General features: G+C 35.5%; 2 protein-coding genes across 2 annotated transcripts in view; both read left to right on the forward strand.

The window, feature by feature from the left end:
• LOC149779446 (ceramide synthase 5-like) overlaps nt 1-12,931 on the forward strand; it is an 86,006-nt gene extending 73,075 nt beyond the window's left edge. Inside the window, exon 10 of the mRNA XM_089940110.1 lies at nt 1,549-12,931. Within this exon, the coding sequence (XP_089796236.1) occupies nt 1,549-1,590 (42 nt within the window). The 3' untranslated portion in view covers nt 1,591-12,931. The remainder of the gene's footprint in view (nt 1-1,548) is intronic.
• Nucleotides 12,932-16,050: 3,119 nt separating this feature from the next.
• The window catches only part of LOC149779447 (ribosome biogenesis protein wdr12-like), a 40,504-nt gene continuing 31,684 nt past the window's right edge, over nt 16,051-24,870 (forward strand). The window contains exons 1-2 of the mRNA XM_089940112.1: nt 16,051-16,165; nt 20,381-20,466. Of these exons, the coding sequence (XP_089796238.1) occupies nt 16,104-16,165; nt 20,381-20,466 (148 nt within the window). The 5' untranslated portion in view covers nt 16,051-16,103. The remainder of the gene's footprint in view (nt 16,166-20,380; nt 20,467-24,870) is intronic.

Below are 24,870 nucleotides of genomic sequence, written 5' to 3' on the forward strand. Positions count from 1 at the left end.
CTTTGCCCGAGTCAAGAACATTATGTTTACCATGTTCTTTATTATAATTAGTTTATCTAGTAAACATTAGGAACCTTCTAGAAGGTCATTTTCCATGAGGTAATATCTTTTTGTACAGTGCTAATTGTGACCTGAGGTCAAGTAGAGCACTTTTTAATCCTGTTTTTATAGAAATTATTCATTCATGATTTAAGATCTCAGCAGAATCAGTTGTATTATTGTTGTATCCAATAGTTCATTTGGGCTCGAATATTATTTATTCAAATTATTTATTCACTGGAAATACAAAGAGCTCATCAAAAATAACATTCTTGGAAATAGAGACTTGAATTTATTGTGAAATTTGAAATTAGGATATATTCTTGGATTGTATTATTGTGATCCAACAAAAGACTTAGCACATCACCACTACATAGGCCACCACAGGCACATCAACACTGCCAGCATAGGATTAAATTGGGATATCCACAAAAGTTTATTCATGACTTGAATCATTAGGAATTGTGACTGTAATTCTAGGATTATTTGGGATTTAATTGGAAATACCATAAATTACTTTGTTTTTTACATTTTCACTTTGTATTCTGGGGAATAAATTATTTGTTTAATTTTACAAAGCTTGATGCATCTCGCTGTTTTCTATTTCTTTTCTTAAAACCATAGAGTCATAATAGAAATCGAGTGCTCATTTCCGGGATACAATTCTTTAAAATATATTAGGCTTATATTCATCAGAAAACCTTTCAAAGATACTTGCATAGAAATGTAGCTCTTTACTAGTGTGAATTTCTACATATGGTTGTATTTTATAGGAATAATAACACCAAGCCATGAAATTTACTGTCATTCTGACCACATATAGAAGGGCTAGTGGTTGCCCAAATAGATTCCTCCTGTTCACTCAAGAAAATTTTTTTTTTGAAACTAGCTGTACCATCAAAGGAATGTTGGGGCACTGCCAGTACAGTATGACATATTTGTTTCACACCTCAGTAGTCCTAAGTTTGATTACTTTTTCCAGCACATGTAAGGGTAAATAAAGAGCAGCCCATCCAAGACCAATCCCCATATTCCCAAATCTCTGCAACTTAAGTGCACACTCTGACCAGAGCCTTATCAGTTGTAAAAAGTTGTTAGTATACATTTCATGAAACAAACTATATATAAACCGAACAATGTTCAGATAAATATTAACCTTTGAAAAGTTGTAAAATTACTGAGTTTTTTTTTTCATTATCAGCTATCAAAAGTTAGCTTTGAGCTTACACTCTAGTTCAGAAGTTATGTGAATCAATTGCCTGGTCCTCTGGTTTCCTGACTTGCATGTCGCCTTACACTTATATATATGCTCTCAGGATTGCTTAGATTGTCAGTACTCTAATTAAGGTATTATAATTTCTTGTACAGTTGATATATAAATTTTTTTAAAAAGATGTAAAGGGTTCTTTTAGAATTTATTCTTTAGTAAGATTAAGAAAGATATGGTTGTTGTGTTTACATGTTACTTCACTGTTCTTTCAATTGATCACATATTCATTCTTTTCCTAGATGAAGGATGTAAGAAGTGATACTGAAAGTGAAACAGACTGATGAGTTACCCAGGGATTGATCCTTGCAGCACCACAGATATAACCACTTTCTCATTTCAGGCTGTCATTGCTGATAAAAAGTCTTACAACGAACATTTTAATTCTGTGAATTTACTATATTTCAAGGGATTTTTATGGATTTTGTGCTGCACGAATGAAGACCCTATGAACAAGTATCCTTCAGTGACCACTTAAGGACTTTTTTTAAAAACCAATAAAATTGTCATTTTTGCAAAGCTACAAAAATTTATATTGACAAAAATAAATGAATTTACAGCAGCTAAAAGACACTGTATATATTTGCTTATAAGTCCAGTCCCAAATGCAAACTGCACAGACCCAGATGTACCATCATGTAATGCACCAGCGGTACTGGATTATGTGCAGTTTGTTAGGAATAATCAGTAGAACAAAGAACACTGACCCTAATCTGTTGGTGTATTATGTGAAGGCAGATCTGAGTCTGTGTTATTTGTAGTTGGACTCGACTTATAAGCAAGTATAGATGGTATTTCTAATTGTTTTGGGATGATGTGTTTTGGGTGTGAATAGTAAAACATTCCTGGCATTGATGGTAGTGATAGCATTGGCAGCTTCAATAGATATTAGAGCCCAAGTTACAAGTTTGTACACAAATCACCATTTCGGACTAAAGCTTAATACAATAACAGCCAGACTTTGTATATTGATATTCCAGGATCCCAAATAAAAACAACATTTGCTATAAGGAAAGGATCAATTAATACAACAGGAATGCATAAACTTGAATCCCAAATGTCCATTGAATCATTTGTGTGTGTGATATGGATTTTTGTAACGTAGCTTTAACAATTTTTCAGTCATATCGCTACGATGTCTGCAGTGTGAGTTTATAGTGATGTCTAGCACTGGGGCATCATGCCGCAGACATGTAGCATGATGTCTCACCCAGTTACATTATCCTGATACCAGGCTGACCAGTCCTAAGACTAACCTCTTAATGCGAGGCAGCTGTTAGTACCATTTTTATAAGTCTTTAGTATGACTCGGCCGAGGATGGAACCCATGACCTCCCACATCCAAGGCAGATGCTCTAACCACTAGGCCACCGGAGTGATGAATCATTTGTTGGATATCAATTGAATCTGTCTTATAGATGTAGGCCATGTTTTGAGTCTTGAAGATGGTCTTGTGAGTCACATTGTTAATGCTCTAAATTAAAAAATAGGAATCTGTTGAATGTATTTGTTCCTTTATCTCATAGATATTAATAATCATTCAACAAAGCAAACTGGTTTATGAGATAATTGATGTAGTAGATTACAGAATTTGTGCAACATTGACCTTTTTATTTCCCCAACATTTGGAATTTATAAAATCCAGTTCTAATTGGTCAAGTTAATATCCTGCTTGAAAATGTAATCAGTCACATTAGTCTTGTATATTTGTGATTGTAAACTGTTTCTTCTGTAACATTCTAGCAAGAGAGAAAGAAACAAAGAGGGAAAACTTAAGACTGTGCATGATGCTCGAACATATTTAATGTTTACCCTCCTGAATACCAACCATCCCATACAGATTTCAGTATGAAAACTAAACTATGATAATAACTTGTGGCAATAATACCATACGTGGTCACATTTAAGTCAAGTCCAACTGCAAATTGTATAGACCCAGTTCTGCCTTCACATATTGTGCTGGTTTATTTGGGTCTCTGCAATTTGTTGTGAGTAATCAGTAGAATAAACAAAATAGATTCTGATCTGCTTACACATTATATGATGGCAGATATGGGTCTCTATTGTTTCTCATCTGGACTCGATTTATACGTGAGCATATATGGTACTCATATCTCATGTTGACACAAAGCCAGGGGTGGGCAAAATATGACCTGTGACCTGGTTTTATCTGTTTATTTTTATCACATGGTGTGGCTTTAAAAATAACTTGTCACGTCCACACCATGAAGAAATTGCCCATGCCTGCACTAAACAGTACTTTATCACTGGTCTGTTAAATCACAAGCTCTAACTTGGCCTTTTTCTTCAGTCATTTTGGAAAAATATGGCATACACCAGAGCAGGTCATACTCAGGACTATAACTGAGGCAATGTGAACAAAGGATTCAGTATTTCTCAAAGCTGAAGGCTTCATTAGTCTTTGACAGTCCCTGTTCAGCCAGTTTGAAAGCCTCACTAGTCTTTGACAATCTCTATTCAGTCAGTATGAAGGCCTCACTTGCCTTTGACAATCTATATTCAGACAGTAGGAAAGCCTCACTAGACTTTGATAATCTATATTCAGCCGTATGAATGCCTCACTAGTCTTTGACAATCTCTATTCAGCCAGTCTGAAGGCCTCACTAGTCTTTGACAATCTCTATTCAGCCAGTCTGAATGCCTCACTAGTCTTTGACAATCTCTATTCAGCCAGTATGAAGGCCTAAATAGTCTTTGACAATCTCTATTCAGTCAGTATGAAGGCATCACTAATCTTTTACAATCTCTATTCAGTCAGTCTGAAAGCCTCACTAGTCTTTAACAATCTGTATTCAGCCAGTATGAAGGCCTCACTAGTCTATGACAATCTCTATTCAGCCCATATGAAGGCCTCACTAGTCTTTGACAATTTCTATTCAGCCAATATGAAGGCCTCACTAGTCTTTGACAATCTCTATTCAGCCCATATGAAGGCCTCACTAGTCTTTGACAATTTCTATTCAGCCAGTATGAAGGCCTCACTAGCCTTTGACATCATATATTCAGTCAGTCTGAAGGCCTCACTAATCTTTGACAATTTCTATTCAGCCAGTATGAAGGCCTCACTAGTCTTTAACAATCTCTATACAGTAAACCAATTAAGCTGAAACAGTTATAACTTAAACACAATCGGATGATCAGGTAGACAGCTCAGACAACTCTGACTTCAATGTCGATGTCACATTGAAATACATGCGAAAATTTAAATTACTATAAGATAATAAATATTCTTGGGGATTAAATTCCATAGTTTGGGAGTAAATAGATGATTTGGGGGATAAAACATCATGGTTTGGGGGTAAATATATGATTTTTTGAGGACTACATTTCACACTTTTGACTAAATAGACGATTTTGGCAGATTAAAATTTCATGGTTGGGAGTAAGTGGATGATTTTGTAGGGATCAGATTTGATGGCTAGGAAGTAAAGAGATGATTTTTTGGGGATAAAAGTTGATGGCTTGGCAGTAAAGAGATGATTTTGTGGCCATCAGATTTCATGGATTCGGATTAAATAGATGACTTTGTGATCATTACATTTTATGGTCTGGGAGTAAATAGATGACTTTATGGGAATCTAATTTCATAATTTGGGAGTTCATAGACAATTTTATGATGATACAGCTTCATAGTTTGGGATTTAACAGACAAATTTGTGGGGATAAAAATAATTGGTTTGGAGACAGTATCTAATTTTGTGGGGATAAAATTTCATGAGTCACATAGTTTACCTTACTGTTGCATAAAATAATGTTTTTCATGGCTTTTTTGGTCTGGTTGTGTAATAATCATTCATTTTTAATGTTGCATCATTTTGAAGAAATCTCATTTGATAAGTGGATGACTTTTGTATATGATGAATCTCAGGCATACAAACAAAAGAATCGGATAAAAATGTCCTTAGATTTAGCATACTGGTAATTAAACAAACTGTTTACATTTAGTTTTCTTATTTTTGTTCCTTGTAATCTTGCTGCCTTAGCTGTTCTTATGTGTAAATTGTTTTCATATGATGTAAGCTACAGAGTTATTTATTCTTACCATGAATGAAAGAAACACTAAAACTTCAAATCAGTATCAAAGATAGATTATATATATATATTTTTGTAATTTTTATCATGCACTATATTAGCCATAACACAGTTAATTTTAAACATGTTAGAATTCATTTAGAATTTTTTGTGTACGTTTTATTTCTAAATTGATGTAAAACTTTCCTTGTATACATGTACATTGCAAGTTATTTTTTTTACAATGCAGGTTAATTTTCTGTACAGATTATCACAGTCTTTTGCACCCATTTTATTACGTGATCTCACATAATTTGTTTTTTTATCATTCTGTGCATATCTTGAACATTGTAATTAACAATGAATATATGTTTTTCATTTACAAAAAATGTAAACCGTGGTTCATCCATTTACATGGTTTTCAGAATTATCCTTTGTATGCATTGATTCTCAAGATATAACGGGATAATAATGTCACCTAAACAGAGAGTATATCAATCATCTAAACTCACCAAAAACACCAGGATTGTGCATGATCATTTTTTGTCGTATTAGTCTGTGTTGAGTGTGAGAAAATTGTGGTCCAAACATCATACAATCTGGCTCATCTAAATTTGAGGATAATCAGTTTGGGTAACATTTTTTATTTTACTATAAAATCATAAATTTGCATTCTCATTTAAATCATTGCATTTATATTTTTAGAAATAAAAATACATTTCTATAAAGTAACTTTGATATGGATTAGTTACATAGTGTAGAAAGATAATTGCATTAAATTTTACCACCACAAAATCTAATTTATACATATAACAAGTTTACACCTGAGAAAGATCTGATTGGAATATTACTTCATTTTTGTTAATGTTTCACCAGAACCATAACTGATTTGTATATATATTTTATTTTGTAATTTAAACTTTGTAATTATATTATACATTCCATATTGTTGCCAGATTCTAACAGAGTATTTTGGGACACACTTGGAAAAAAAAATTCCATTGCAGGCAATTTTTTGATAATGATTGCTGGACATAGTGCTATAGTTGGACAAACCATATATAAAATGTTATTTCTTGGCATAGTATCTTAGAATGCATTTGTTCTTGTTTCAGGTGAGAATTAAGTTTGCTACTAACTGATTTTGCTTACCTTAACCCATATGTATTATCTCAATCTGAATGTAATCTTTCACACTAGATTAACATCTTTTATTTGCTCACCTGGCCATGAGACCAAGTCAGCTTATGGTAAGGCAGGATCTGCCATGCATTATGTGTTATCAGTTGTGCATCATGCAGATGTCATCAATTTTTTGTTACTACTCTGAACACCATATTTCTGATCTGATTTCAGTCAAACTTGGAATGTGTGTTTATATCATCAAAATCTTAGATAAGTTAATAATGAGCAAAATCCATGCATACTAATGAGGTAATCTTGCATCTGATTGGCTGAACTTGTTACAATGTTTCCTATCCAGTTTTGATCAAACTTGAAATATTTGTTAATATTGTGAATATCTTGGACAAGTTTGATATGAGCAAGATATGTGCATACTAATTAGGCAATCTTGCATCTGATTGGCTCAGCTTGTTATACCCTTAGAACATATATTTTTGATCTGATTTTTATCAGACTCATAATATGGGCTTATTTCATCAAGATCGCTTTTGGGTTTGAGCAAGGTTGATACATAGTAATGAGGTAATCTTGCATCTGAATGGCTGCGTTTGTTACCATTTGGCAGGCTATGTCTCTCACCCAGTTTTTATCAAACTTCAGATTTATGCTTCTATTATCAGTATCCATGCATATGAGTGAGTTGATCTTGCACATAATTGGCTGAGCTTGTTACCACTCAGGATTCTATATTTCTGACCTGATTTTGATCAGACTTGAAATACATGCTTATATCATCATGATCATGGAAAAGCTTGGTAGTGACTGAGATAGGCATAATAATGAGGTAATTTTGCATTTAATTTGCTGAGTTTGTTACCATTCACTCTGCAAGTCTTATATCTTATCTGATTTTGGTCAAACTTGAAGTATGGGCTTATATCATAAAGATTTTTGATGATTTCAATAATGAACAAGATTCACTCATAGTAATAATGTAATCTTGCATGTTATTGACTTGTTACCACTCATGAAACTGAATTCCACATAGATGGCTCCACCTGAAGCTTTTATCAGCAGTTTTATAATAAGTGAGATCAGTGCATATTAATGAGGTACATTGCATTTGATTGGCTGAGTTTACTACCTCTCTAGATCCAGAGACTATATTTTTCATCTAGTTTCAATAAAACTTGGTAAATGGGTTTATATCATCAGGGTCTTGGATGACATTGAGCAAGATGGGTATTAATTATGCCATTATCTTCACAACAAAACTTTATCATTACAGCATGATATGAAGTTTGAAAGATAGTAGACCCATGTTTTGTTCTTCATAAGTCTGCTTTGTGAAATGGTCAACTTTTAAGTTAAGTAAGCAAGATGAGTGATATCAGGCTCACTTGGACCTCTTGTTTTGTACAAGACACAACACCTGAAGAAGCATTTGTTTTAATTAAGGATGCACATCAAGGAGAGTGTAAAGAAATGGCATTCTAAGTCATGAAATTTGAAAAACAATTATGAAATTACCGTTTTTGAGATTAAGGTATGAAACTTGCTGTTTTTCATGTACCACACTAGGGTCCAGTCTTCAAGGTCAGACTCACAGGACAATATTTTTGTTTTCAGGAGCATTTCCCCTTCCACACTATAGTTTATAAGTTGCTTAAGATCAGTTAATGAAATTTGGTACACTTGTATATTGTCTCTAGAGGAGTAGTGCATGCCCCATTTTGACCCTATCTTCAGGGTCAAGGTCATCTGTATATAGTTTTGGGTTGCTTTTGTTTCACTTTTACCTCTTAAAATCTGTTTGAAATTTAGAGTTGAACCATGGTACATTTGTGTTTCTCTGTTCAATGACGTCTCTTGTATCACAATTAATGTTTTATCTTCAGGGTAAAGGCCTTTGAAACAGAGGTACAAAACTTGTTTTCTTTCTTGTTGCCTAGTAACTTTACAGCTCTGTCGTAAGGGATACAGTCTGATTTCATCACAGTCTGATAGTTTTGTTGACCTCACCATGGACAGCGGGAGGGGGTTACAATTTTACTCTATTATATGTAACAGTGGGAAGGTATAGTCATGCTGTCAAAGATAATCACCCCAGTTACACTAGGTATATGGGGTGTCAATAGGACCACACTTGTAAAATTGATATACTCTGGTCCGAAAAGATATGGGTGAGAATTATGGTGCAAAAAGGTTTACCCAGGGCAGTGAGAGACAAGAAAACAGTACCAAAAGGATGTGGATGCAATCGCCATTGTTGCTGATACAGCATCAGTTTCCAAGTTTCTTATGTCACAATCACTTGAGGCAGAAAAATTGCCAATTAAGAAGTCTGGAAATACGTCTTCTCAAGCCTCCCATGCAGCTCAAGTGCTGACATTTCTGATAGTGCCAGATCTTGCCAACACTGGACAGACTTCTGGCCCAGTACCACCATAATTCAGAGATCATTGTGGACAAGTCTTGGAATACCTCGTACTTCATATACATCAAGGTACTGGCTTTGGTAATCAGTCCCTAGATAGCCAGTACTGAACTTGCACCTTGATATTAGCCTGCCTCAAATGGGTTCTGGGTACAGTCATCAACTTTTTTTGTATACCCAGTTATGCCTCTTCCAACCCTAACTTTTTGTCACAGATGCAATGGTGCTTGATTAAACTATCAACTTTCCCATAACATCCATTACTGGACTGACTTAAACATCATACAGAATTGAGTACCAGGCCAAAAGTACTAGGCCACTTCATCATATTTCCCCTACTGTATCATGGGTCCTGCACAGACTGATTATGGTGACTTTCCTTTCCCTGATACAAGCCCTCATCTCATTGCATTGACAATGCTCAGAACTAGAGCTTGAATATTACCATTCCCTTTATGAACAGACTCCTAGCTTAGTTTGTCACCCTTGTCAAACTGCTTTCCCTGTTCTGTTTCTGTTACCATTGCAGGAATTGGAATGCCTCCCTCTCGCTTCACACCTCTGACATCAAAGAGAATCAGATGACCCTTTTCTTTTTGATCCAACATTGTCCATGAAAGATTCATCCATCTGTGCCTTTATTGCTTATGCCTTTTAGATATTACCCTAAAAATTCTACCCTCCTCCTGCTCCATCAGAGGTTTTATAGCTGGTTCCATTAGCCTCCAGATCTTGAAGAGATGCTTTCTGCATTTCTCAAAAGTTACCACAAGGCAATTTTATAATCTCGGCCTTTGTCCTGTTCCATGGGAGTCAAGAAACAGCCTGCCAAGGAGGAAACCCATGCAGATGGACCTGCATCCCAGAGCCTGCCTCATTTCCCAAATGAAATCAGAAAAATAGGCAGGACCCCTCTAAGGCACTCCCAAAGTCAAAACCTTGATATTGTTGAACATATCACCCCTCAAACTACTGTCTAAAACACTCTTGTAAAAGACCTGCTTCCTCATCACTATAATTTTAGCAGACAGAATCAGTGTAATTCATGCCTTATCAGTCAATGTGAAATGCATTTAGTTTTGCATTGTTGGTTGTGACTGTCCCTAATTTCATTGTCATGAAGAGACTCATGCTCTTCAGAATTTCAGTTTTAGTTTTTAAATAGGCCTCCTTCACTGGACCCTTCCTCACAAAGGAATCTTTAAGACCCAGTCAAGGTATTTAACTCATTTGGCCCCAGAGGTTTTTGTCATTTTCGCCTGAAATGCTTGTGGGAAAGACATTTGGGGGCTTTCAACAGATTTTCCTTGAGACTAATGCCTAGTTATATTAGAACCATCATTTTCCATTGGTTATTTGCTAGCATATGAGCAGAAGGGTAAAAGTTGGAGTTATTTTTTTCTTTTTTTTTTTTTGCTTAATGGACCCATCATTTTCGTATCAAGACCAATCTTTATTCCAAATGCCCACCTTATCCTAGTTTTTGCAAAGGTTCACCTGTCTGTGTGCAGTTCAGACCGGTCTCCCTGAGATCTGAGGCCAAAAGGTCTAAAATCCGGACACAAAATTGCATTCTGACCACAAGCAAATTTTGGGTGGAAAAAAAAAACGGGTCCAAAAAATGAGGTTTTTTCCTCTGTATTTTGTAGTGCAACTAGAACTTCCAGATTATTTGGTATCATTTTAGAGCTATATCTGTCTGCTTTTCTGTAATACCACCCACGTTGATGTGTCTTAAATGACCTTGATGCTGCAGAGCTCGGAAATAGGGTACAGCCTCATCACGCCTACAGGTGGGATTGGGGCCAAATGAATTAACTGGTAATGAACACACTGGACCCTTCCTCACAAAGGAATCTTTAAGACCCAATCAAGGCATTTAAATGGTAATAAACATGCAGAGCTGATCAGAATATAGAGATGTCACTGGTTTTTACCACTCAGAGAACCAAGGGATGATATTTCTGCTCGGCCTGTTTCATCCCTGATTTGTTGGGCTACAGGGAATTAATCCAAGACCAAATAAACTGTTTTGGCCTTTTGTGTCCTTAGTTTAGGACAAAAGTTTTATTCCAGTTGTTAGATTGATGTCTGAAACTACATTTTCCAGCTTAAGTTGTAGAGAACTTTCAGCTCATATGGCTAAATTTGACCTGGGATGGCCTAATCAGCAAAACAACAGGCTCATTGTACCTTCCATTGTCTCCCATGCAGTTTCATAATGATCTTGTTTCCACTGGATTTTTCTCAAGGATAATGTCTCTTCATCAGTCTGTGAAGTCCTTTGCCCATATATCATTACTAGATTTGGAAGCTGATACTCGTACAGTAGAGAGAATGGAGCCAGGGACAAAAATCTGAAGTAAGGGAATGTAACCCTACCTTTTACCTATTCTCCTAACCTATTATGATAATGTATCTAATGAAGAGAAAAAACACTGTTTAGAGTGAAATATGTTAATACTTTTAAATCATAACATGGTCAAGCCTTCTCCACAATTACATCATTGAAATAGCATGCACTTCCATTCAAGTAATGACTGACAAATGATGGGATTTGGCACCAATCCCTGTCATTACATGGAAACAACTCTTGTCTGACTTACAAAAGTATTATTAAAGAAACGTATTTACTCAAAAGTGTGGTTTCTTATGCTAATTACTTTCTTGACTTCCTCCATCCCTCTCCATTTCATGAGTAAAGAACCTGCAAATTAGCACTAAGATACCATGGTGTATTTCTGTCAAACCTAAAATACATTTCAGCAAGTTATCAAACGGTTTGTATCATAAAAGCTGTGAATCAGTTAAGCAGTTATATATGTACAAAAAAAAAACATGACAAGGCTTGGTACAACTAGTCTACAGAAACTAACCAAGCACTTTCAAGATCTACACACATATGTATGGTAAACAATTCCAGTGTATTGAGACTAGTGAAGTGACTATTTATGTAAACATTTACTATCTACAGGGAGATTTCAGAATTATTATAAATGTGAGAATCTCTCATTTTACTGTTAGTGACATTTGCATGTTTAATTTGTTACAGTTTTGATATTTTACATTTATTTTATTTTAATCTGCAATATTAAAATTAAAATTTTGTTTTAAGGTTGTGAAAATTCCAAAGCTGCTTTACTGAAGCTACCTGTATTTTATTTCACTTCAGTGTAAAGCAAGCACTAAACAATCAATATTATGTATTCTAAAGGGTTTCCGAGGTTACAGTAAGATAGCATAAGAGTTGAATTGCAGTCATTTTAGCCTTTTAACAAATAGTAACTTTATTCCAGATTCCCCATGTCTAATTAAAATATAAATAAACCTTTACTAAGCAATCAGTATTAAAACACCACTTTTCTCATTACTCACAGGTGGTTTCGTAATACGTATTTTACTGTCTAAAACACAAGCTTGTGTATTTATTTTTGTTGTTATAATCAGATGTTTCCTTTTACTAGTTTTGGAATCTTTGAAATATATATATATATATATATATATATATATATATATATATATATATATATATATATATATAAAACCCCAATTCCCAAAATTCTCAAACTGTATCCTTCGTTTAAGATTCTTTATTCATATCTCGGGTCCATGATGTCATTTGCACTAAATATAAAAAAATTGTTCAAGTAAAAACTTAAATTCCTATAACTTGTTGGGGAAAACATTCTGGTAAGGTCAGATTCTGTAATCATCAGATTTTAAGAATTTCTAAAGTTTTCATAAGAATAGCAAGCCTATATTTTGCTAAACTTGAAATTACTTTGGTTATGTCAGCCTTCAACAAAAATCATAATAATATGAAGTATGATGGATAACTTGAACATACTGCTTGAGGGAAAACATTGAGAATTTTTGTGAAATTTGGGCCTGTGTATTATGTATGGGTGCAGTGTGTGGCAATGTATAAATAACAAAAATGTTAAATAGTTGATGTGTTAATGTAGGGATTTTAACACTGTTATTAAATTACTGTTGCTTTTTTTCAATAAAATGTATTTGTAAGACAGAAAGAGTGGATCATTTTATCATTCATTGTCCAGTTATTGCTTTTACACACTCCCTGATAAAATTTTATAGCAGTGTACATATTTGAGCATAGGCTTTTAGATGGCATTCATATTTCAGCATTTGATTATTGGAATCGAATTTCATGACAGTCAGTTATGGGTTGCAGTTCACAGTTGAAACTGTTGGGTCTCTCTCTCTCTCTTTGTCTGTGTCTTTGTCTCTGCCTCTGTCTGCATGCTTGAAAGCACAGACAGATTTCATGACCTCAAGATCGATAGTTGGTAAATGATCGATAGTTGGTAAATGATCGATAGTTGCTAAATTCTGACTTGGGTTGTGCATTTGATGTGATAGCAGAAAGTGACATAATGTTGTTCTGGTACTGTCCATTCATATGTCTGTATTTCACCATGTCCACACTTCTGGCCAGAATCCATTTTATAATGATCTCACACTGGGCTGACACAAGCTGTGTGCAGTGTGCTTGCACAAGGAAGTGTTTTCAGAGGGGCGCCAGATCAGAGAAGAAAAGGGATGCAGAATTCAGACATATGAACATCCTTTTATATGACCACAACTTAAATCAATTTCTTACAAGCATCTTTAGTTTCAGTATTAATGGGGGGGCACCAAATGTATGTTTTCTATATAGCGCTGTATTGCCTCGTGCCAGCCCTGATTTCACAATACCTACTGTACTTCAAGACATGAAAGTTTACACAGTTTATAAAGTAGATAAGCTGACTAGATTTTCAGGCCTTTAAAACAGTTTTTCCCTGTTTCTTTTTCACACACTTGAACTTTTGGGATTGCGACTTTTTTGACAGATCACAGAAGTTATGCAAAAGAAATGAAATAGGCATAACTGAATTTATATGTAGATAACATACTTAGCTTTTCAGATCTTTGCAGCAACTTTTCAAATTTCTTTACACATTTTTCAACTTTATTGACTTTTAATTCTTCTACACAATCCTTGTAAACACAGTGTAACAAAGCACTTCAGGGTAGACCGTGTGTAAAACATCCCTTCACTCAAGAATGAGGGTAGAAATGTACATTTACTGAAATTTACATCTTTGCATAGTTTATTATAAATTAAATTTTGAGGAGAATGAAAAGTTTATATTTGCAAGCAGATGGTTAGTGAACAGTCACTGTCAGAGTGTTTTAAGTATTTACCCCTCCAATGATATCATATTAAATCATGGCATATCCTATCCCATCCATCCCAAATTTGGTTTCCACTTAATAACTTTTGATAAACGGTGATTTTTTTTCCAAGAACATTTCACAAAGTTATGGGTACTATTTGATTCTTCAGTTTCCACTAATAACCATTTCAGTATGACATGGATTAAATTTGCAATACGCAGACAGAGATCAGGCTTGACTTTCACCATTTGCTCTCAAAATTTTATGGAGTTATGGCCCATATTTGGCTTAGAACTTTTCCCTTAAATTTCTGGTATAATGTATATATTTACTTATTCAATATCAAGCAGCTTGTCCATAGTCTGTTTTAGGTCCTCGGGTGAAAAACTGTCAGATTTTTTTTTATCACTGTCATTTTCATAATCCACATCATTTAACTGTTCCCCATTTTTAATGGGCACATTTTCTTTTCCACTCAAGTGACACTGAAACTGCACACCCTGAAACTTATTATCATTGTGCTCATTGCCTTTAACTTTTCCATAGTACATTGTAATTAGAACCCAGTCCTGTGACCATGATCTGTGCTCATTGCCTTTAACGTGTCCATAGCATTTAGAACCCAGTACTGTGACCATGATCTCTGCTCATTACCTTTAACATGTCCATAGCATTTAGAACCCAGTCCTGTGACCATGATCTGTGTGTAGGATATCTTGAGCCATGTACTGAATCATTCATCAGGTAAATGTAATGCATTCATTGCATATTCAATGTCTGTGGTGGAGCTAGTTCTTTACATGTTTTGTATATGTTTACATCAAGAGGCTGCAAGTTACAACATCCACGTAGTTGGATGCACCACATCCAGGTATTATCTCTGGTACAATGTTTCCATGCTGCAATTGTTTCTTCATATCATTAGTGATGATGAGAGCCTGGAATGAAGCCTTCATGAACAGTCTTTGCTCTCCCTTAATGAATGTAAAAAAAAATCTTTAATAAAACACTGCATGAGTGTTTCATTTATTTTTTTGTGTCTGGCTTATACTGTGATAAGCCACCCTGTGGGTATCTTAAGATCAAGATTTTTCTGTTCCCTTGAAAATGATCAGGGGGTGGGGGTGGATACGGGTAATACATTGGCAAAATCTGTCCACATATTTTTGCTGGCAAAAATCAAAGTACATCAGTGTCTCATCCATATTAATAATATAAAAAAATAAAATAACAACAACAACTACTACTACTACTACTATTGATACAAACTTGCAAATATTTGTTTGATGGCATTTTGCAGCAGACCGCTCTGCTGGCCTTTACATACATACATACATATATTAGCATATGTGCTTATAACTTTTTGGAGAGTTCGTCAGTGAGAGATCTTTTCATAATTAGTGACTGAACTAGTATAAATTTGTAACATAGAGCAGCTCAGTGCTGTAATAGTTGAATCTGGTTAACCTGATTTAGATTGTTGGAGTCCAGAATGCAAGATTTATATTCAAATCTTGTTCTAAGGATTTTTATGCTCTTTCCTTAGTTGACCTTCATTGACATTATGTTTAAATGTCTTTTAAAGAAACAGTAAATTTATTTGCATTACCTTTGATATTATCTATATGTTTAACCCATTTGAAGAATGACTGGATTGCGATTCTTAAGTATTTGATGAAATGTACTGGAACCATGTGTTGAATTGTGAAGGACATACATATATTTTATTGGAATTTTCTGCAATGTAATATGGAGTATAGAGCATTATCTGAGCCAAAGGACATACACCAATCATATTCCCCGCTTGAGGCTGTATTTAGTTTTCCTTAACATATTCCGTGTTTGTGTGCTGGAGAAAAAACCCACAACAAACAAAAACAAAAACAAGGGAATAACAAATATGGTCAATCTTAGGATCGGCATCGTAACCAGAAATTATGTTATTTCCGTCTGTCTTCTCTGACTGGTTGAAAGTATCTCGATATACGAATATACATTTTATAAAACCAGACTGTCAAAATGGAAGCACTGGCATTGTCTGCTCCACATGTGCAAGTGAAATTCTATACTAAACAACCTCAGTGAGTCATATATTTACAACTTTTCATATCAGAAACGTCCAGGAAAACTTACGTGTACCAATTACTTACGAAGCCCGGTTTAAAATTAGTTCCGTGCGCAATTTCTATCGATCCATTTACTTTTTAGCTTTCCTCGTTTCTTCTCCCTGTATAACAGATTGATTTTGTGCTTACTTTTTCGTCAGTCTTGGAACCTGAAGTTTCCAACTTTGAAGAGGACGCTTGTTGGCTCATTTTGTAAAATTGCAAGCAAAGTTCCTGAAATATTTTTGTATCCACTTAGTAAAAATATGATCGAGTAAGACATCGACCTAGTAAGATGCCTCCCTTGTCCTACAATGTTAAAGCTCAACGCAGTAATTTATGTTTTGGTCGTATAGGTCTTACTGCCCAAATAACGGCGCTGTATAGCTTGTTCCAATGTCGTTTAATATCGGAACGACAAGTCAGATTTTCCGGAATGTCGCGCACACTTGGCAGCCCATATCGGCGCTTTTCTACAAATTAAAGTAATAATGTTTTAGTCAGACGTTACTTACTGTGATGTCTTTTTCCTACTAAATTCAAATTCCCAAACAAGCAAGTGGATATGTTTTCAATTTCCATTGGCCAATATTTCACTAGGCTTGAATAAGATGGAAGCTGGGAACACCAAAATCAGTTAACAGGATGATAAGTATCTTAAACGAAACGATGCTATCTAAACACTTTCTTCAGCATTAATATATTTTTATTTGTTTCATTAAAGAAGTATACTTCAGCTCAACCCAATTTCAGTATTCATGACTTCCATCACATTCCTACAACTGAAATGTCGGTCAACCAAACTTGAAAATGGTCCATTTCGTTTGCAACAATTTGAATTTATTAGAAAAAGACATCAGAGTAAGTAAAGCCTGACAAAAAATTATGACTTGAATTTGTAGAAAAATGTCATTTTTGGTTGCCAGTTTGTGATAGATTCCAGAAAATTTGACTTCCTTTCGAAGTTAGTCAACATCAAAACATGCTACACAGCATCTTTACTTAGGCAGTAATATCTAGTCCTGCATGTAAGACCTTGACGCTGATATTTATGTTTTGGGTGTCAGGGTCTTAACTGCCTAAATAACAGTGCTGTATATTGTGTTCTGGTATCGACTAACATGGTAATGAAAGTCACATTTTCATGAATATCTCACACAACTGGCAGCTAAAATAACCATTTTTCTACAAAGTAGAGTCATAATGTTTTAGTTAGACTCTACTTACTCTGATGTCTTTTCTCTAAAAAATTCAAATTCTCACAATAGAAATGGACCTGTTTTCAAGTTTCATTGGCCTACATTTCAGTTGACTGGAAAGCGATGAAGCTGGGAATGTCAAAATCGGGTTAAGTAGAAATATTATTCTTTAACGAAATGAATAAAAATATATTATGCCTGTTGGAACTGTAAAGCAACGTTTCATTTTGTTCAAGAAACATATTTGCCACATTAACCTACTTAAACATACTTTGGCATAACTCGACTACCGTTGCATTGCAACAAATTCAAAAATATGCTAACGGAACATGAAAATGCGTCCATTTGCTAGTGTCATATTTTCATTCCCCATTATAAAGAGAACATAGTAAGTATATTAATTACACATAAATTAGTGGAAGAGTGTTGATATATGCTGCCAAATGTGTGAGATATCAGTTATGTTTTTTTTAAAATTTGGACCAAAAATAGATTTTCCAGGCAGTGTAGAGGAAGGGATGTTTTAGACCAAGACAGTGTTGGGGAGGGGTGTTTTACATCAAGACATTGATGGGTGTGGGGTGTGTTAGACCCAGACAGTGTTGGGGAAGAGGTGTTTTAGACTATACAGTGTTGGGAGAGGGGTGTTTTAAATCAAGACAGTGTTGGGAGAGGGGTGTTTTAGACCCAAACATTGTTGAGGGGTGGTGTGTTTTAGACCCAGTATTGGGGAAGGGTGTTTTAGACCAAGAAAGTGTATTCTGATGTTGGGGATAGGGTTCAGGGCACATGGCACAAGAAACATAATTGTACAATTGAGAATAAGTGGTCTATTCATATGAGCTTTTAGAAAATTACTTATAAATTTAAAATTGAATAAAAGAAAATAACATTTTCTTTGAAGCATTTAATACATGTACAAACATATATTCACATAATCACAAGTGCACAGACGTTAAATAAAATAAAATTATACAGACTTTCTGCCTTTGAAATCCACTAGACAATGAAATACAGTCTTAATTAGATTTAGTCCTTGGTGCTGTCATCAGTTCAGTAGGGATTTTAAGTTAATGCAAATTTCATTTATGTTCCTCTTGGGGTTCATTAGAGACTGGATGGTATTTTGCATTGGTGTGGGGGTGTTTTAGAAATGCAGGTTTAAAATGTGATCTGCTGCTGCAAATGGCAGTTTATGCGGTAAAATTAAATTACAGAAAAGTACTGTGATATGGTCTGTTGATGATTGTTAAAACATGTTAGTTACTTTTGGGACTGAGTTCATCTTTCATGCCTTGCCCTGACGTTTTCGTGGTATTGATGTGTCAACAATGTCATACACTCCAGAACGACTAATGTCAATATGGTGTTTACATTATGTGCAAATAATAAAATGCTCTCTCTTGCTGCTGCCTTCACAAAGTCAAACTCCATCAACAGGCAGTTCTGAAATGTAGTTTTGCGGGGCTTTGCTCACATTGCACGTGGCTTAACCTCCTCTGCAATTACAGTTTCTGAATCAGCAATTTGACATTTTGCCTTTAAAAATGAATCACATTTATACACTATTCTAACTACCAAAATAATTGCATTTTGCATTTTTATATATGGAGTGAAATGTGAATTTAAAGAAATGTTGCCACTTATCATAAACTTGCCAGTATTCTTTAATGAAAATGGCCTAAACATTCTCATTCAAAGCAATGATGCATAATAACTTTTGTTCTCAAACACACATATCCTTGATTTATATAACTGCAAGCAAATTGGGTTGTGTCACTTTACATAATTATGCAAATTAGCCTTTATGGGCTATCCCACAGTTGTCTTTTAAGGACTGGACATGGCTTCATCTTAGCTATTTTCAGCCAAGTAATCTGTGAAATGGTAGTTATTTATCTGTGACCACCTTACTTTTTAATTGCATTTATGATGATCTATTATATAAACTGCCCTGAGGACAGTTTGACATTGGGCTGTCATCAGGACAGTTTGACATGGGCTGTCAGCAGGATAGTTTGACATCGGCTGTCAGCAGTACAGTTTCCTGTTTATACAGGTTACATGCTAGGGTCATATATAATGGCAAATTAGTGTTAATTTTGCATCCCTGAGATAGTTTGCCTAGGTTGTCGGGACCCAGATGGCTGAATAGTCAAAGGCGCTCACCTTTACCAATCACTCACATCCCACCTGTCTGCATGGGTTAAAGTCATGGCTCTGACAATGTAGGTATGTGAAGAAAATTTGCTAATAATAATAATAATAAAGACTTTATTTAGAGAAGGTAACTCAATTAGTTACCGAACTAATCTATCTTGAGGCCTTTTATCTGTTACGAAATAATAGCTTCCCTTTTGTCAATGTTTCTTCCTGTGTTTTCTTTAGTTCTTCCTCCACCAGATATAATGGCTGCTGTATATTATCTATCATAAGTTGAAAAATGGCCTTAAACCCACAAAACCAAACTTGGGTTGTGTTCATACAATACTACATAAGCCTGCTTAGTTAAATTGTCATCTGTTATGTGAGTGCAGTGAGTGATATCTGACCAATTTGGGCATCATCTTTTATCTTTTTATCTATCAATATTGACATTACATTGTATGTGGGTATGTTGATTAGATCTTTATAAACAATCCATTGGTGTTTATGCACTTCAAAAATGGGTGTGGCATGTTATTGCAGAAGTAGTGACCTTAGCTACGATGTTGTAGCCTCAACTTGATTTGCTGTCCACGAGGTACAAGTAAGGGTGCTAATATTAGTACTATAGTGACCTGAGTTGCCTTTGATCTTTCTTGACCTTTTCCAGATGTAAAGAAGTCTCTGATAGCCAGGCATATTTACCAAGGTCTTTAGCCCAGTGATGCTTTCAAGTTGGTAATTCAGACTCATGGTTTGCTTACTGATATGATAGAAGAGGCAAATAAACTCTCCCTCTATTTTGTTATCCTTTATGAGGGAATCTGACTTATTTTTCATTTTTCAGATATGCAGTTCCAGATACACCTTTTTCAGTGCCTTCATCTGTCACAACTAAGGAGCTTAGTTCACTTATTAATAGTCTTTTGGCAGGTAATATACATATTGTCTTTTTTTAAAATTATTATTTTATCAATTGATATAGAAATGACCCATATTCTAAGCTGATTATATTTTACTTGGACTGCAGTCAAGGTAAATAGTTGCATGATTAATCCATAATTTCTTGATCGTTAGTAATTTCCCATACTCAGAGGATAAATATTATTCTAAATTTTCAGGAATATCACACTATCTTCATCCACGACAAATGTTGATCATGTGATGGTCATGTGATACAAGGAGACTGGTGTAGATGGGTGGTATTTCAAGCCCCTCATCTCTGTTTAATGTTGGACTCCACTAGTGTATTTCAACCACCTCCATTACCTTCTTGTTCCATATGTTGTCCTCTGATGTGATGACCTTGGTCTGAATAGGAAACAATGGAATGTCCCATATTACAATGTTTGTGTATGACTGATGACTCTTCTGATCTGTTCCTTAATATTTGTTTCTAACCCACTGCCATTTTCTCCTTCAAGTTATTAATATGCTGCATTGCTAATTTGTGCTTTTGTTTTTCTCCCTTCTTGTGTAATATCAGTAGAACAGTTAACTAAGTACTTTCTCTCCTTGTGTGATTTCAGTAGAACAGTTAACTAAATACTTTCTCTTCATGTGTAATTTCAGCAGAATATCATTGAAATGCTATATATGCAGTTTCAGAGCATGGAAGTCTACCATGACTCTTGTTTTGTTTATGTACCAAGTATAAAATGTCTATGATTTGCAGTGTCTGTATTACATGGTTGGAGGTAGTCTGGGCTACCATATTAGTTAGTTAGTCACATAATGATTTGCAAATCTATGCTTTGTTTTCTCTTCTTGTGTCATTCCAGGAGAAATATTTACTAAATGTATGAATGCACATTCAAAGCAATAGTCCATTTGGCATTGAAAGAAAGATGGAATAAGTCAGTGAAGACAACCTACAGTTCATTTTTGGTGAGACTGACTTATTTGGAGCATTCCCCAAGTTTAGGCAGCCCAGTCAAAGAATGGCCGTCTTTTATGTAAGTCAGGGTGCTTGGGGTATGTACTGGGTCAGTTGGATTCACCTTCTTATACCACGGCATCATTACCAGCCATCAAGCTGTCCAGCTATCACTGACTGTCCAGCATGGGAGACCTTTTAAGAAGACAGCACAGCCTACTAGTTCGTTGCTTGCATTTCTTTCATTGGGGGAGTGTTTCCAATTATAGGCAGCCCAGTGGGCATAAATCCCCTTCATGTCCAAGCATGTAAATCAGATGCATGGTGTTTGTACTGGATCTATTGGCTCCACTGCATAATAAAATTGTACTGTCGCCATTCTTCTGGCCGTTCCAACATTATGACCTCTTTGTTGAATCGGTCCAGCCTATAATTATGGGGATCTTAGTGACAGATGTCTCTTTAACCATACCATCAGCAACATGCCCTTTCTATCAAGGAGATTTCAGTGAGAAATCTATCTGTCCTGCCAGGCCCTTGGAGTGGCCAGGGCCGGTGATAGCCAGACCATCTTTTATACTGCCAGCTTTCAGTGCCGCACCTCCGTATGTTCACTGCTTGTCCACAAGGGAGAGCTAGTGATGTTTTCATAGGGATGGAATTGAGTCTTCATGACACCTGGTATATCTTCTCCAGAGCTGCAAGTAGACCCAGATTGAGCCTCAACACACAGCGAGTGATAAATTATGTGCTGTCCAAACACAGTTTCAGTAAGGCACAGATATGAATACTAGGAACATCACATCTAGATTTCAGAGTACTGTCTGCCTTTAATTTCTCTCTGATCACACTCGTAGCTAAATCCACCTTAATACTGGTGAAAAATGCAAATACATCACAAGAGACCAGTTTTCTACATAGTGGTACCTGTAGGTCCTGTATCTTTTGGACAAAGTGCATGCTATTGATGATATGGTGTTCTGTTTTGCCCACTAGAGGCCCAATGACAGAAGTTAGATATTTGGCCCAAGCATATAGCACACGTGATAAGTCATGTCATCAGCATTATTTGCTGATGAAGGCAGCGTGATATTGCCAAAATATTTGAATTCTTAAGATATGTTTGCACTGTGTATGGGAAATTTTGAATAATCATGATTTATCCAGAGCAAGGAAGCAACCTTTTAAGTTGTACCATAATTTCTTGTTTTAGGAGTAAATGGAAAAAAAGAGAACTTAATACCGTTTAATAATCCTTCATGAATTTGGGCCTTGAAAATGATATCATGTCATGGAAAGTCCTTGAATATTTTGCTTCCAAAGCTGTATGAATCCTGTATAATCATGGTTTAGGGTTGTAAGAGTAGTGAAGTGGGGAAATGAATTCTGTATAATAAGAGTTTGTGGTTTTAACGGTAGTGTGGAAATAAACTATGATAATAAGGGTTTTGGTTATAAAGGTAGTGTGACAGGATTGTTGGGAAATTAATCCTGTATAATTAGGGTTCGGGGTTGTAAGGGTAGTTAACTCGAGGAAGTGGGGAAATTAACCCTGTATAATTTTAGTTTGGGGTTGTAAGGGTAGTGACTCAGTGGAGAAATGAATCCTGTATATTTTAGCATTGGGGTTATACAGGTAGTGACTCTGGGTAGTGGGGAAGTTAACCCTTTGTAATTATAGATAGGAGTTGTAAGGGTAGTGACTTGAGGTAGTGGGAAAATGAACCCTGTTGTAGTATAGTTTGGGTGGCATTAGTAGTGACTCATATTAGTTGGGACATGAACAGTCCAGAAAAGCATGGGATCATTTTTCTTTGCAGCAAATTTCTATCTATATATGATATTATATTAAATGAATCTATCTTCCCATTATTCATGTCACTGTGTGACATATTTTGATTGGTTGAATTGTCAAGTCTGTGTCACAGTTCTCAGGTGACTTGCTGTTCAGGAAGTACAATCTATACTCACTTGTAAGTTAAGACCAACTGCAAATTGCACAAACCCAGACACAAGTTCCAGTCACTTATCCAAATGTCCCCTTAGTAATAATGATTGATGTGCAGAAAGGGCTGAATAATTACATATATAATTTGCATACACAGTATCCAAGGGTGGAACAATCCATTGCCTGACAGCCCAGGATAGTTTAATTTTAACTTAAGCAACCGAGTGACTCCAGTTCACAACTCAACATGGCAACTAGATTTCAGTTTGACCACAGTGTATTAAATGTTTGATTACTTTGGTGCAAAATAAATTAAACTGCATACATTTCTGTTTGACGGTTTTCCTACCAGGTGAAAATGTTCACCAACAACCTGATACTTACCGTATATGCTCACTTATAACTCGATTCAAACTGCAAACAACAAATATCCTGATCTGCTGTAGCATAACATGCCTGCCGATGAGGTCTGTGATGTTTTTTCTACTGATTACTCCTAATAAACTGCACAGACCCAGATCTGCTGGTGCATTATGTGACAGCAGATCTGGGTTTGTGCAGTTTGCAGTTGGACTTGTCTTATGAGCGAGTATATACAGAACTTGGCTGAGTCAACCATGCAGTAATAATCTTATAATTCCTGTCATCATCTGTGGTTCAGAACTGGCTCCCAGATGTTTAAGCTCACTTTGAGTGGCATATTTGTTTGTTGACCCTGAGTCAGGTATCGTAAAGCAGTTACTCAAGAAAGAGACATTAGGAGCATATCTTTATTCAAATAAGCACATTCTCAGGGTTGCATCTAAGATGTGTGATCATGCAAATCCCCCCCCCCCTTTTAAGATTTTCTGCAATATTTTTAATCCTATGTGGGCCAGATCACGAAAAAAATAAGAATTGTGCACATTTTTGTTAAGAATGCATTATTTTATTAATTTTCTTTTGCTGTAAAATTCTTGTTTGTCACTCTGTGAATATGTTGTACTTGTATAGTTGTAAATATGTCATGTATTTCTGTGTGTCATGTGCTTAATTCTGATTAGTTAATAACAAAGGTCAGAATCACATGTTTGATACAGAGGCTGGCTTAGCGGGACATGTTAAATGGCTAAATCATTAAAAAAATCGGGACACTTTTTCATTATTTTAGCAGTAATACTTCTAAAAACAGTCAGGGTACAGAAGTTTCTGTCAATAGGCACGATGACAGCAAATAAACACTTCCTCAGGCTAATCCCGTATCGGATGATGCTAGTGATAATGTGCTTTAAAATGGCGGTGATGAAACTAAGGGTCCATCTAATGCCAGGAAAAAAATGTACTCTTTCAATTCAGGCTGGAAACAAAATTGACCATGGCTGGAAATGATGACAAAAAAATTAGATGCTTTGCAGATGGTGTGTAAAAACTGGCAAAAACAATTCTTTCACACTTGGAAATGCTAATTTAAGGACATCAACCCTTGACAGATATGTTGAATTACTAGCTCACAAACAGGCAATTCAGGATTTGA

This window comes from Sinohyriopsis cumingii, chromosome 17 (assembly GCF_028554795.1).
Source record: "Sinohyriopsis cumingii isolate HCF-2022 chromosome 17, ASM2855479v2, whole genome shotgun sequence".
In the NCBI taxonomy this organism is placed as follows: Eukaryota; Metazoa; Mollusca; class Bivalvia; order Unionida; family Unionidae; genus Sinohyriopsis; species Sinohyriopsis cumingii.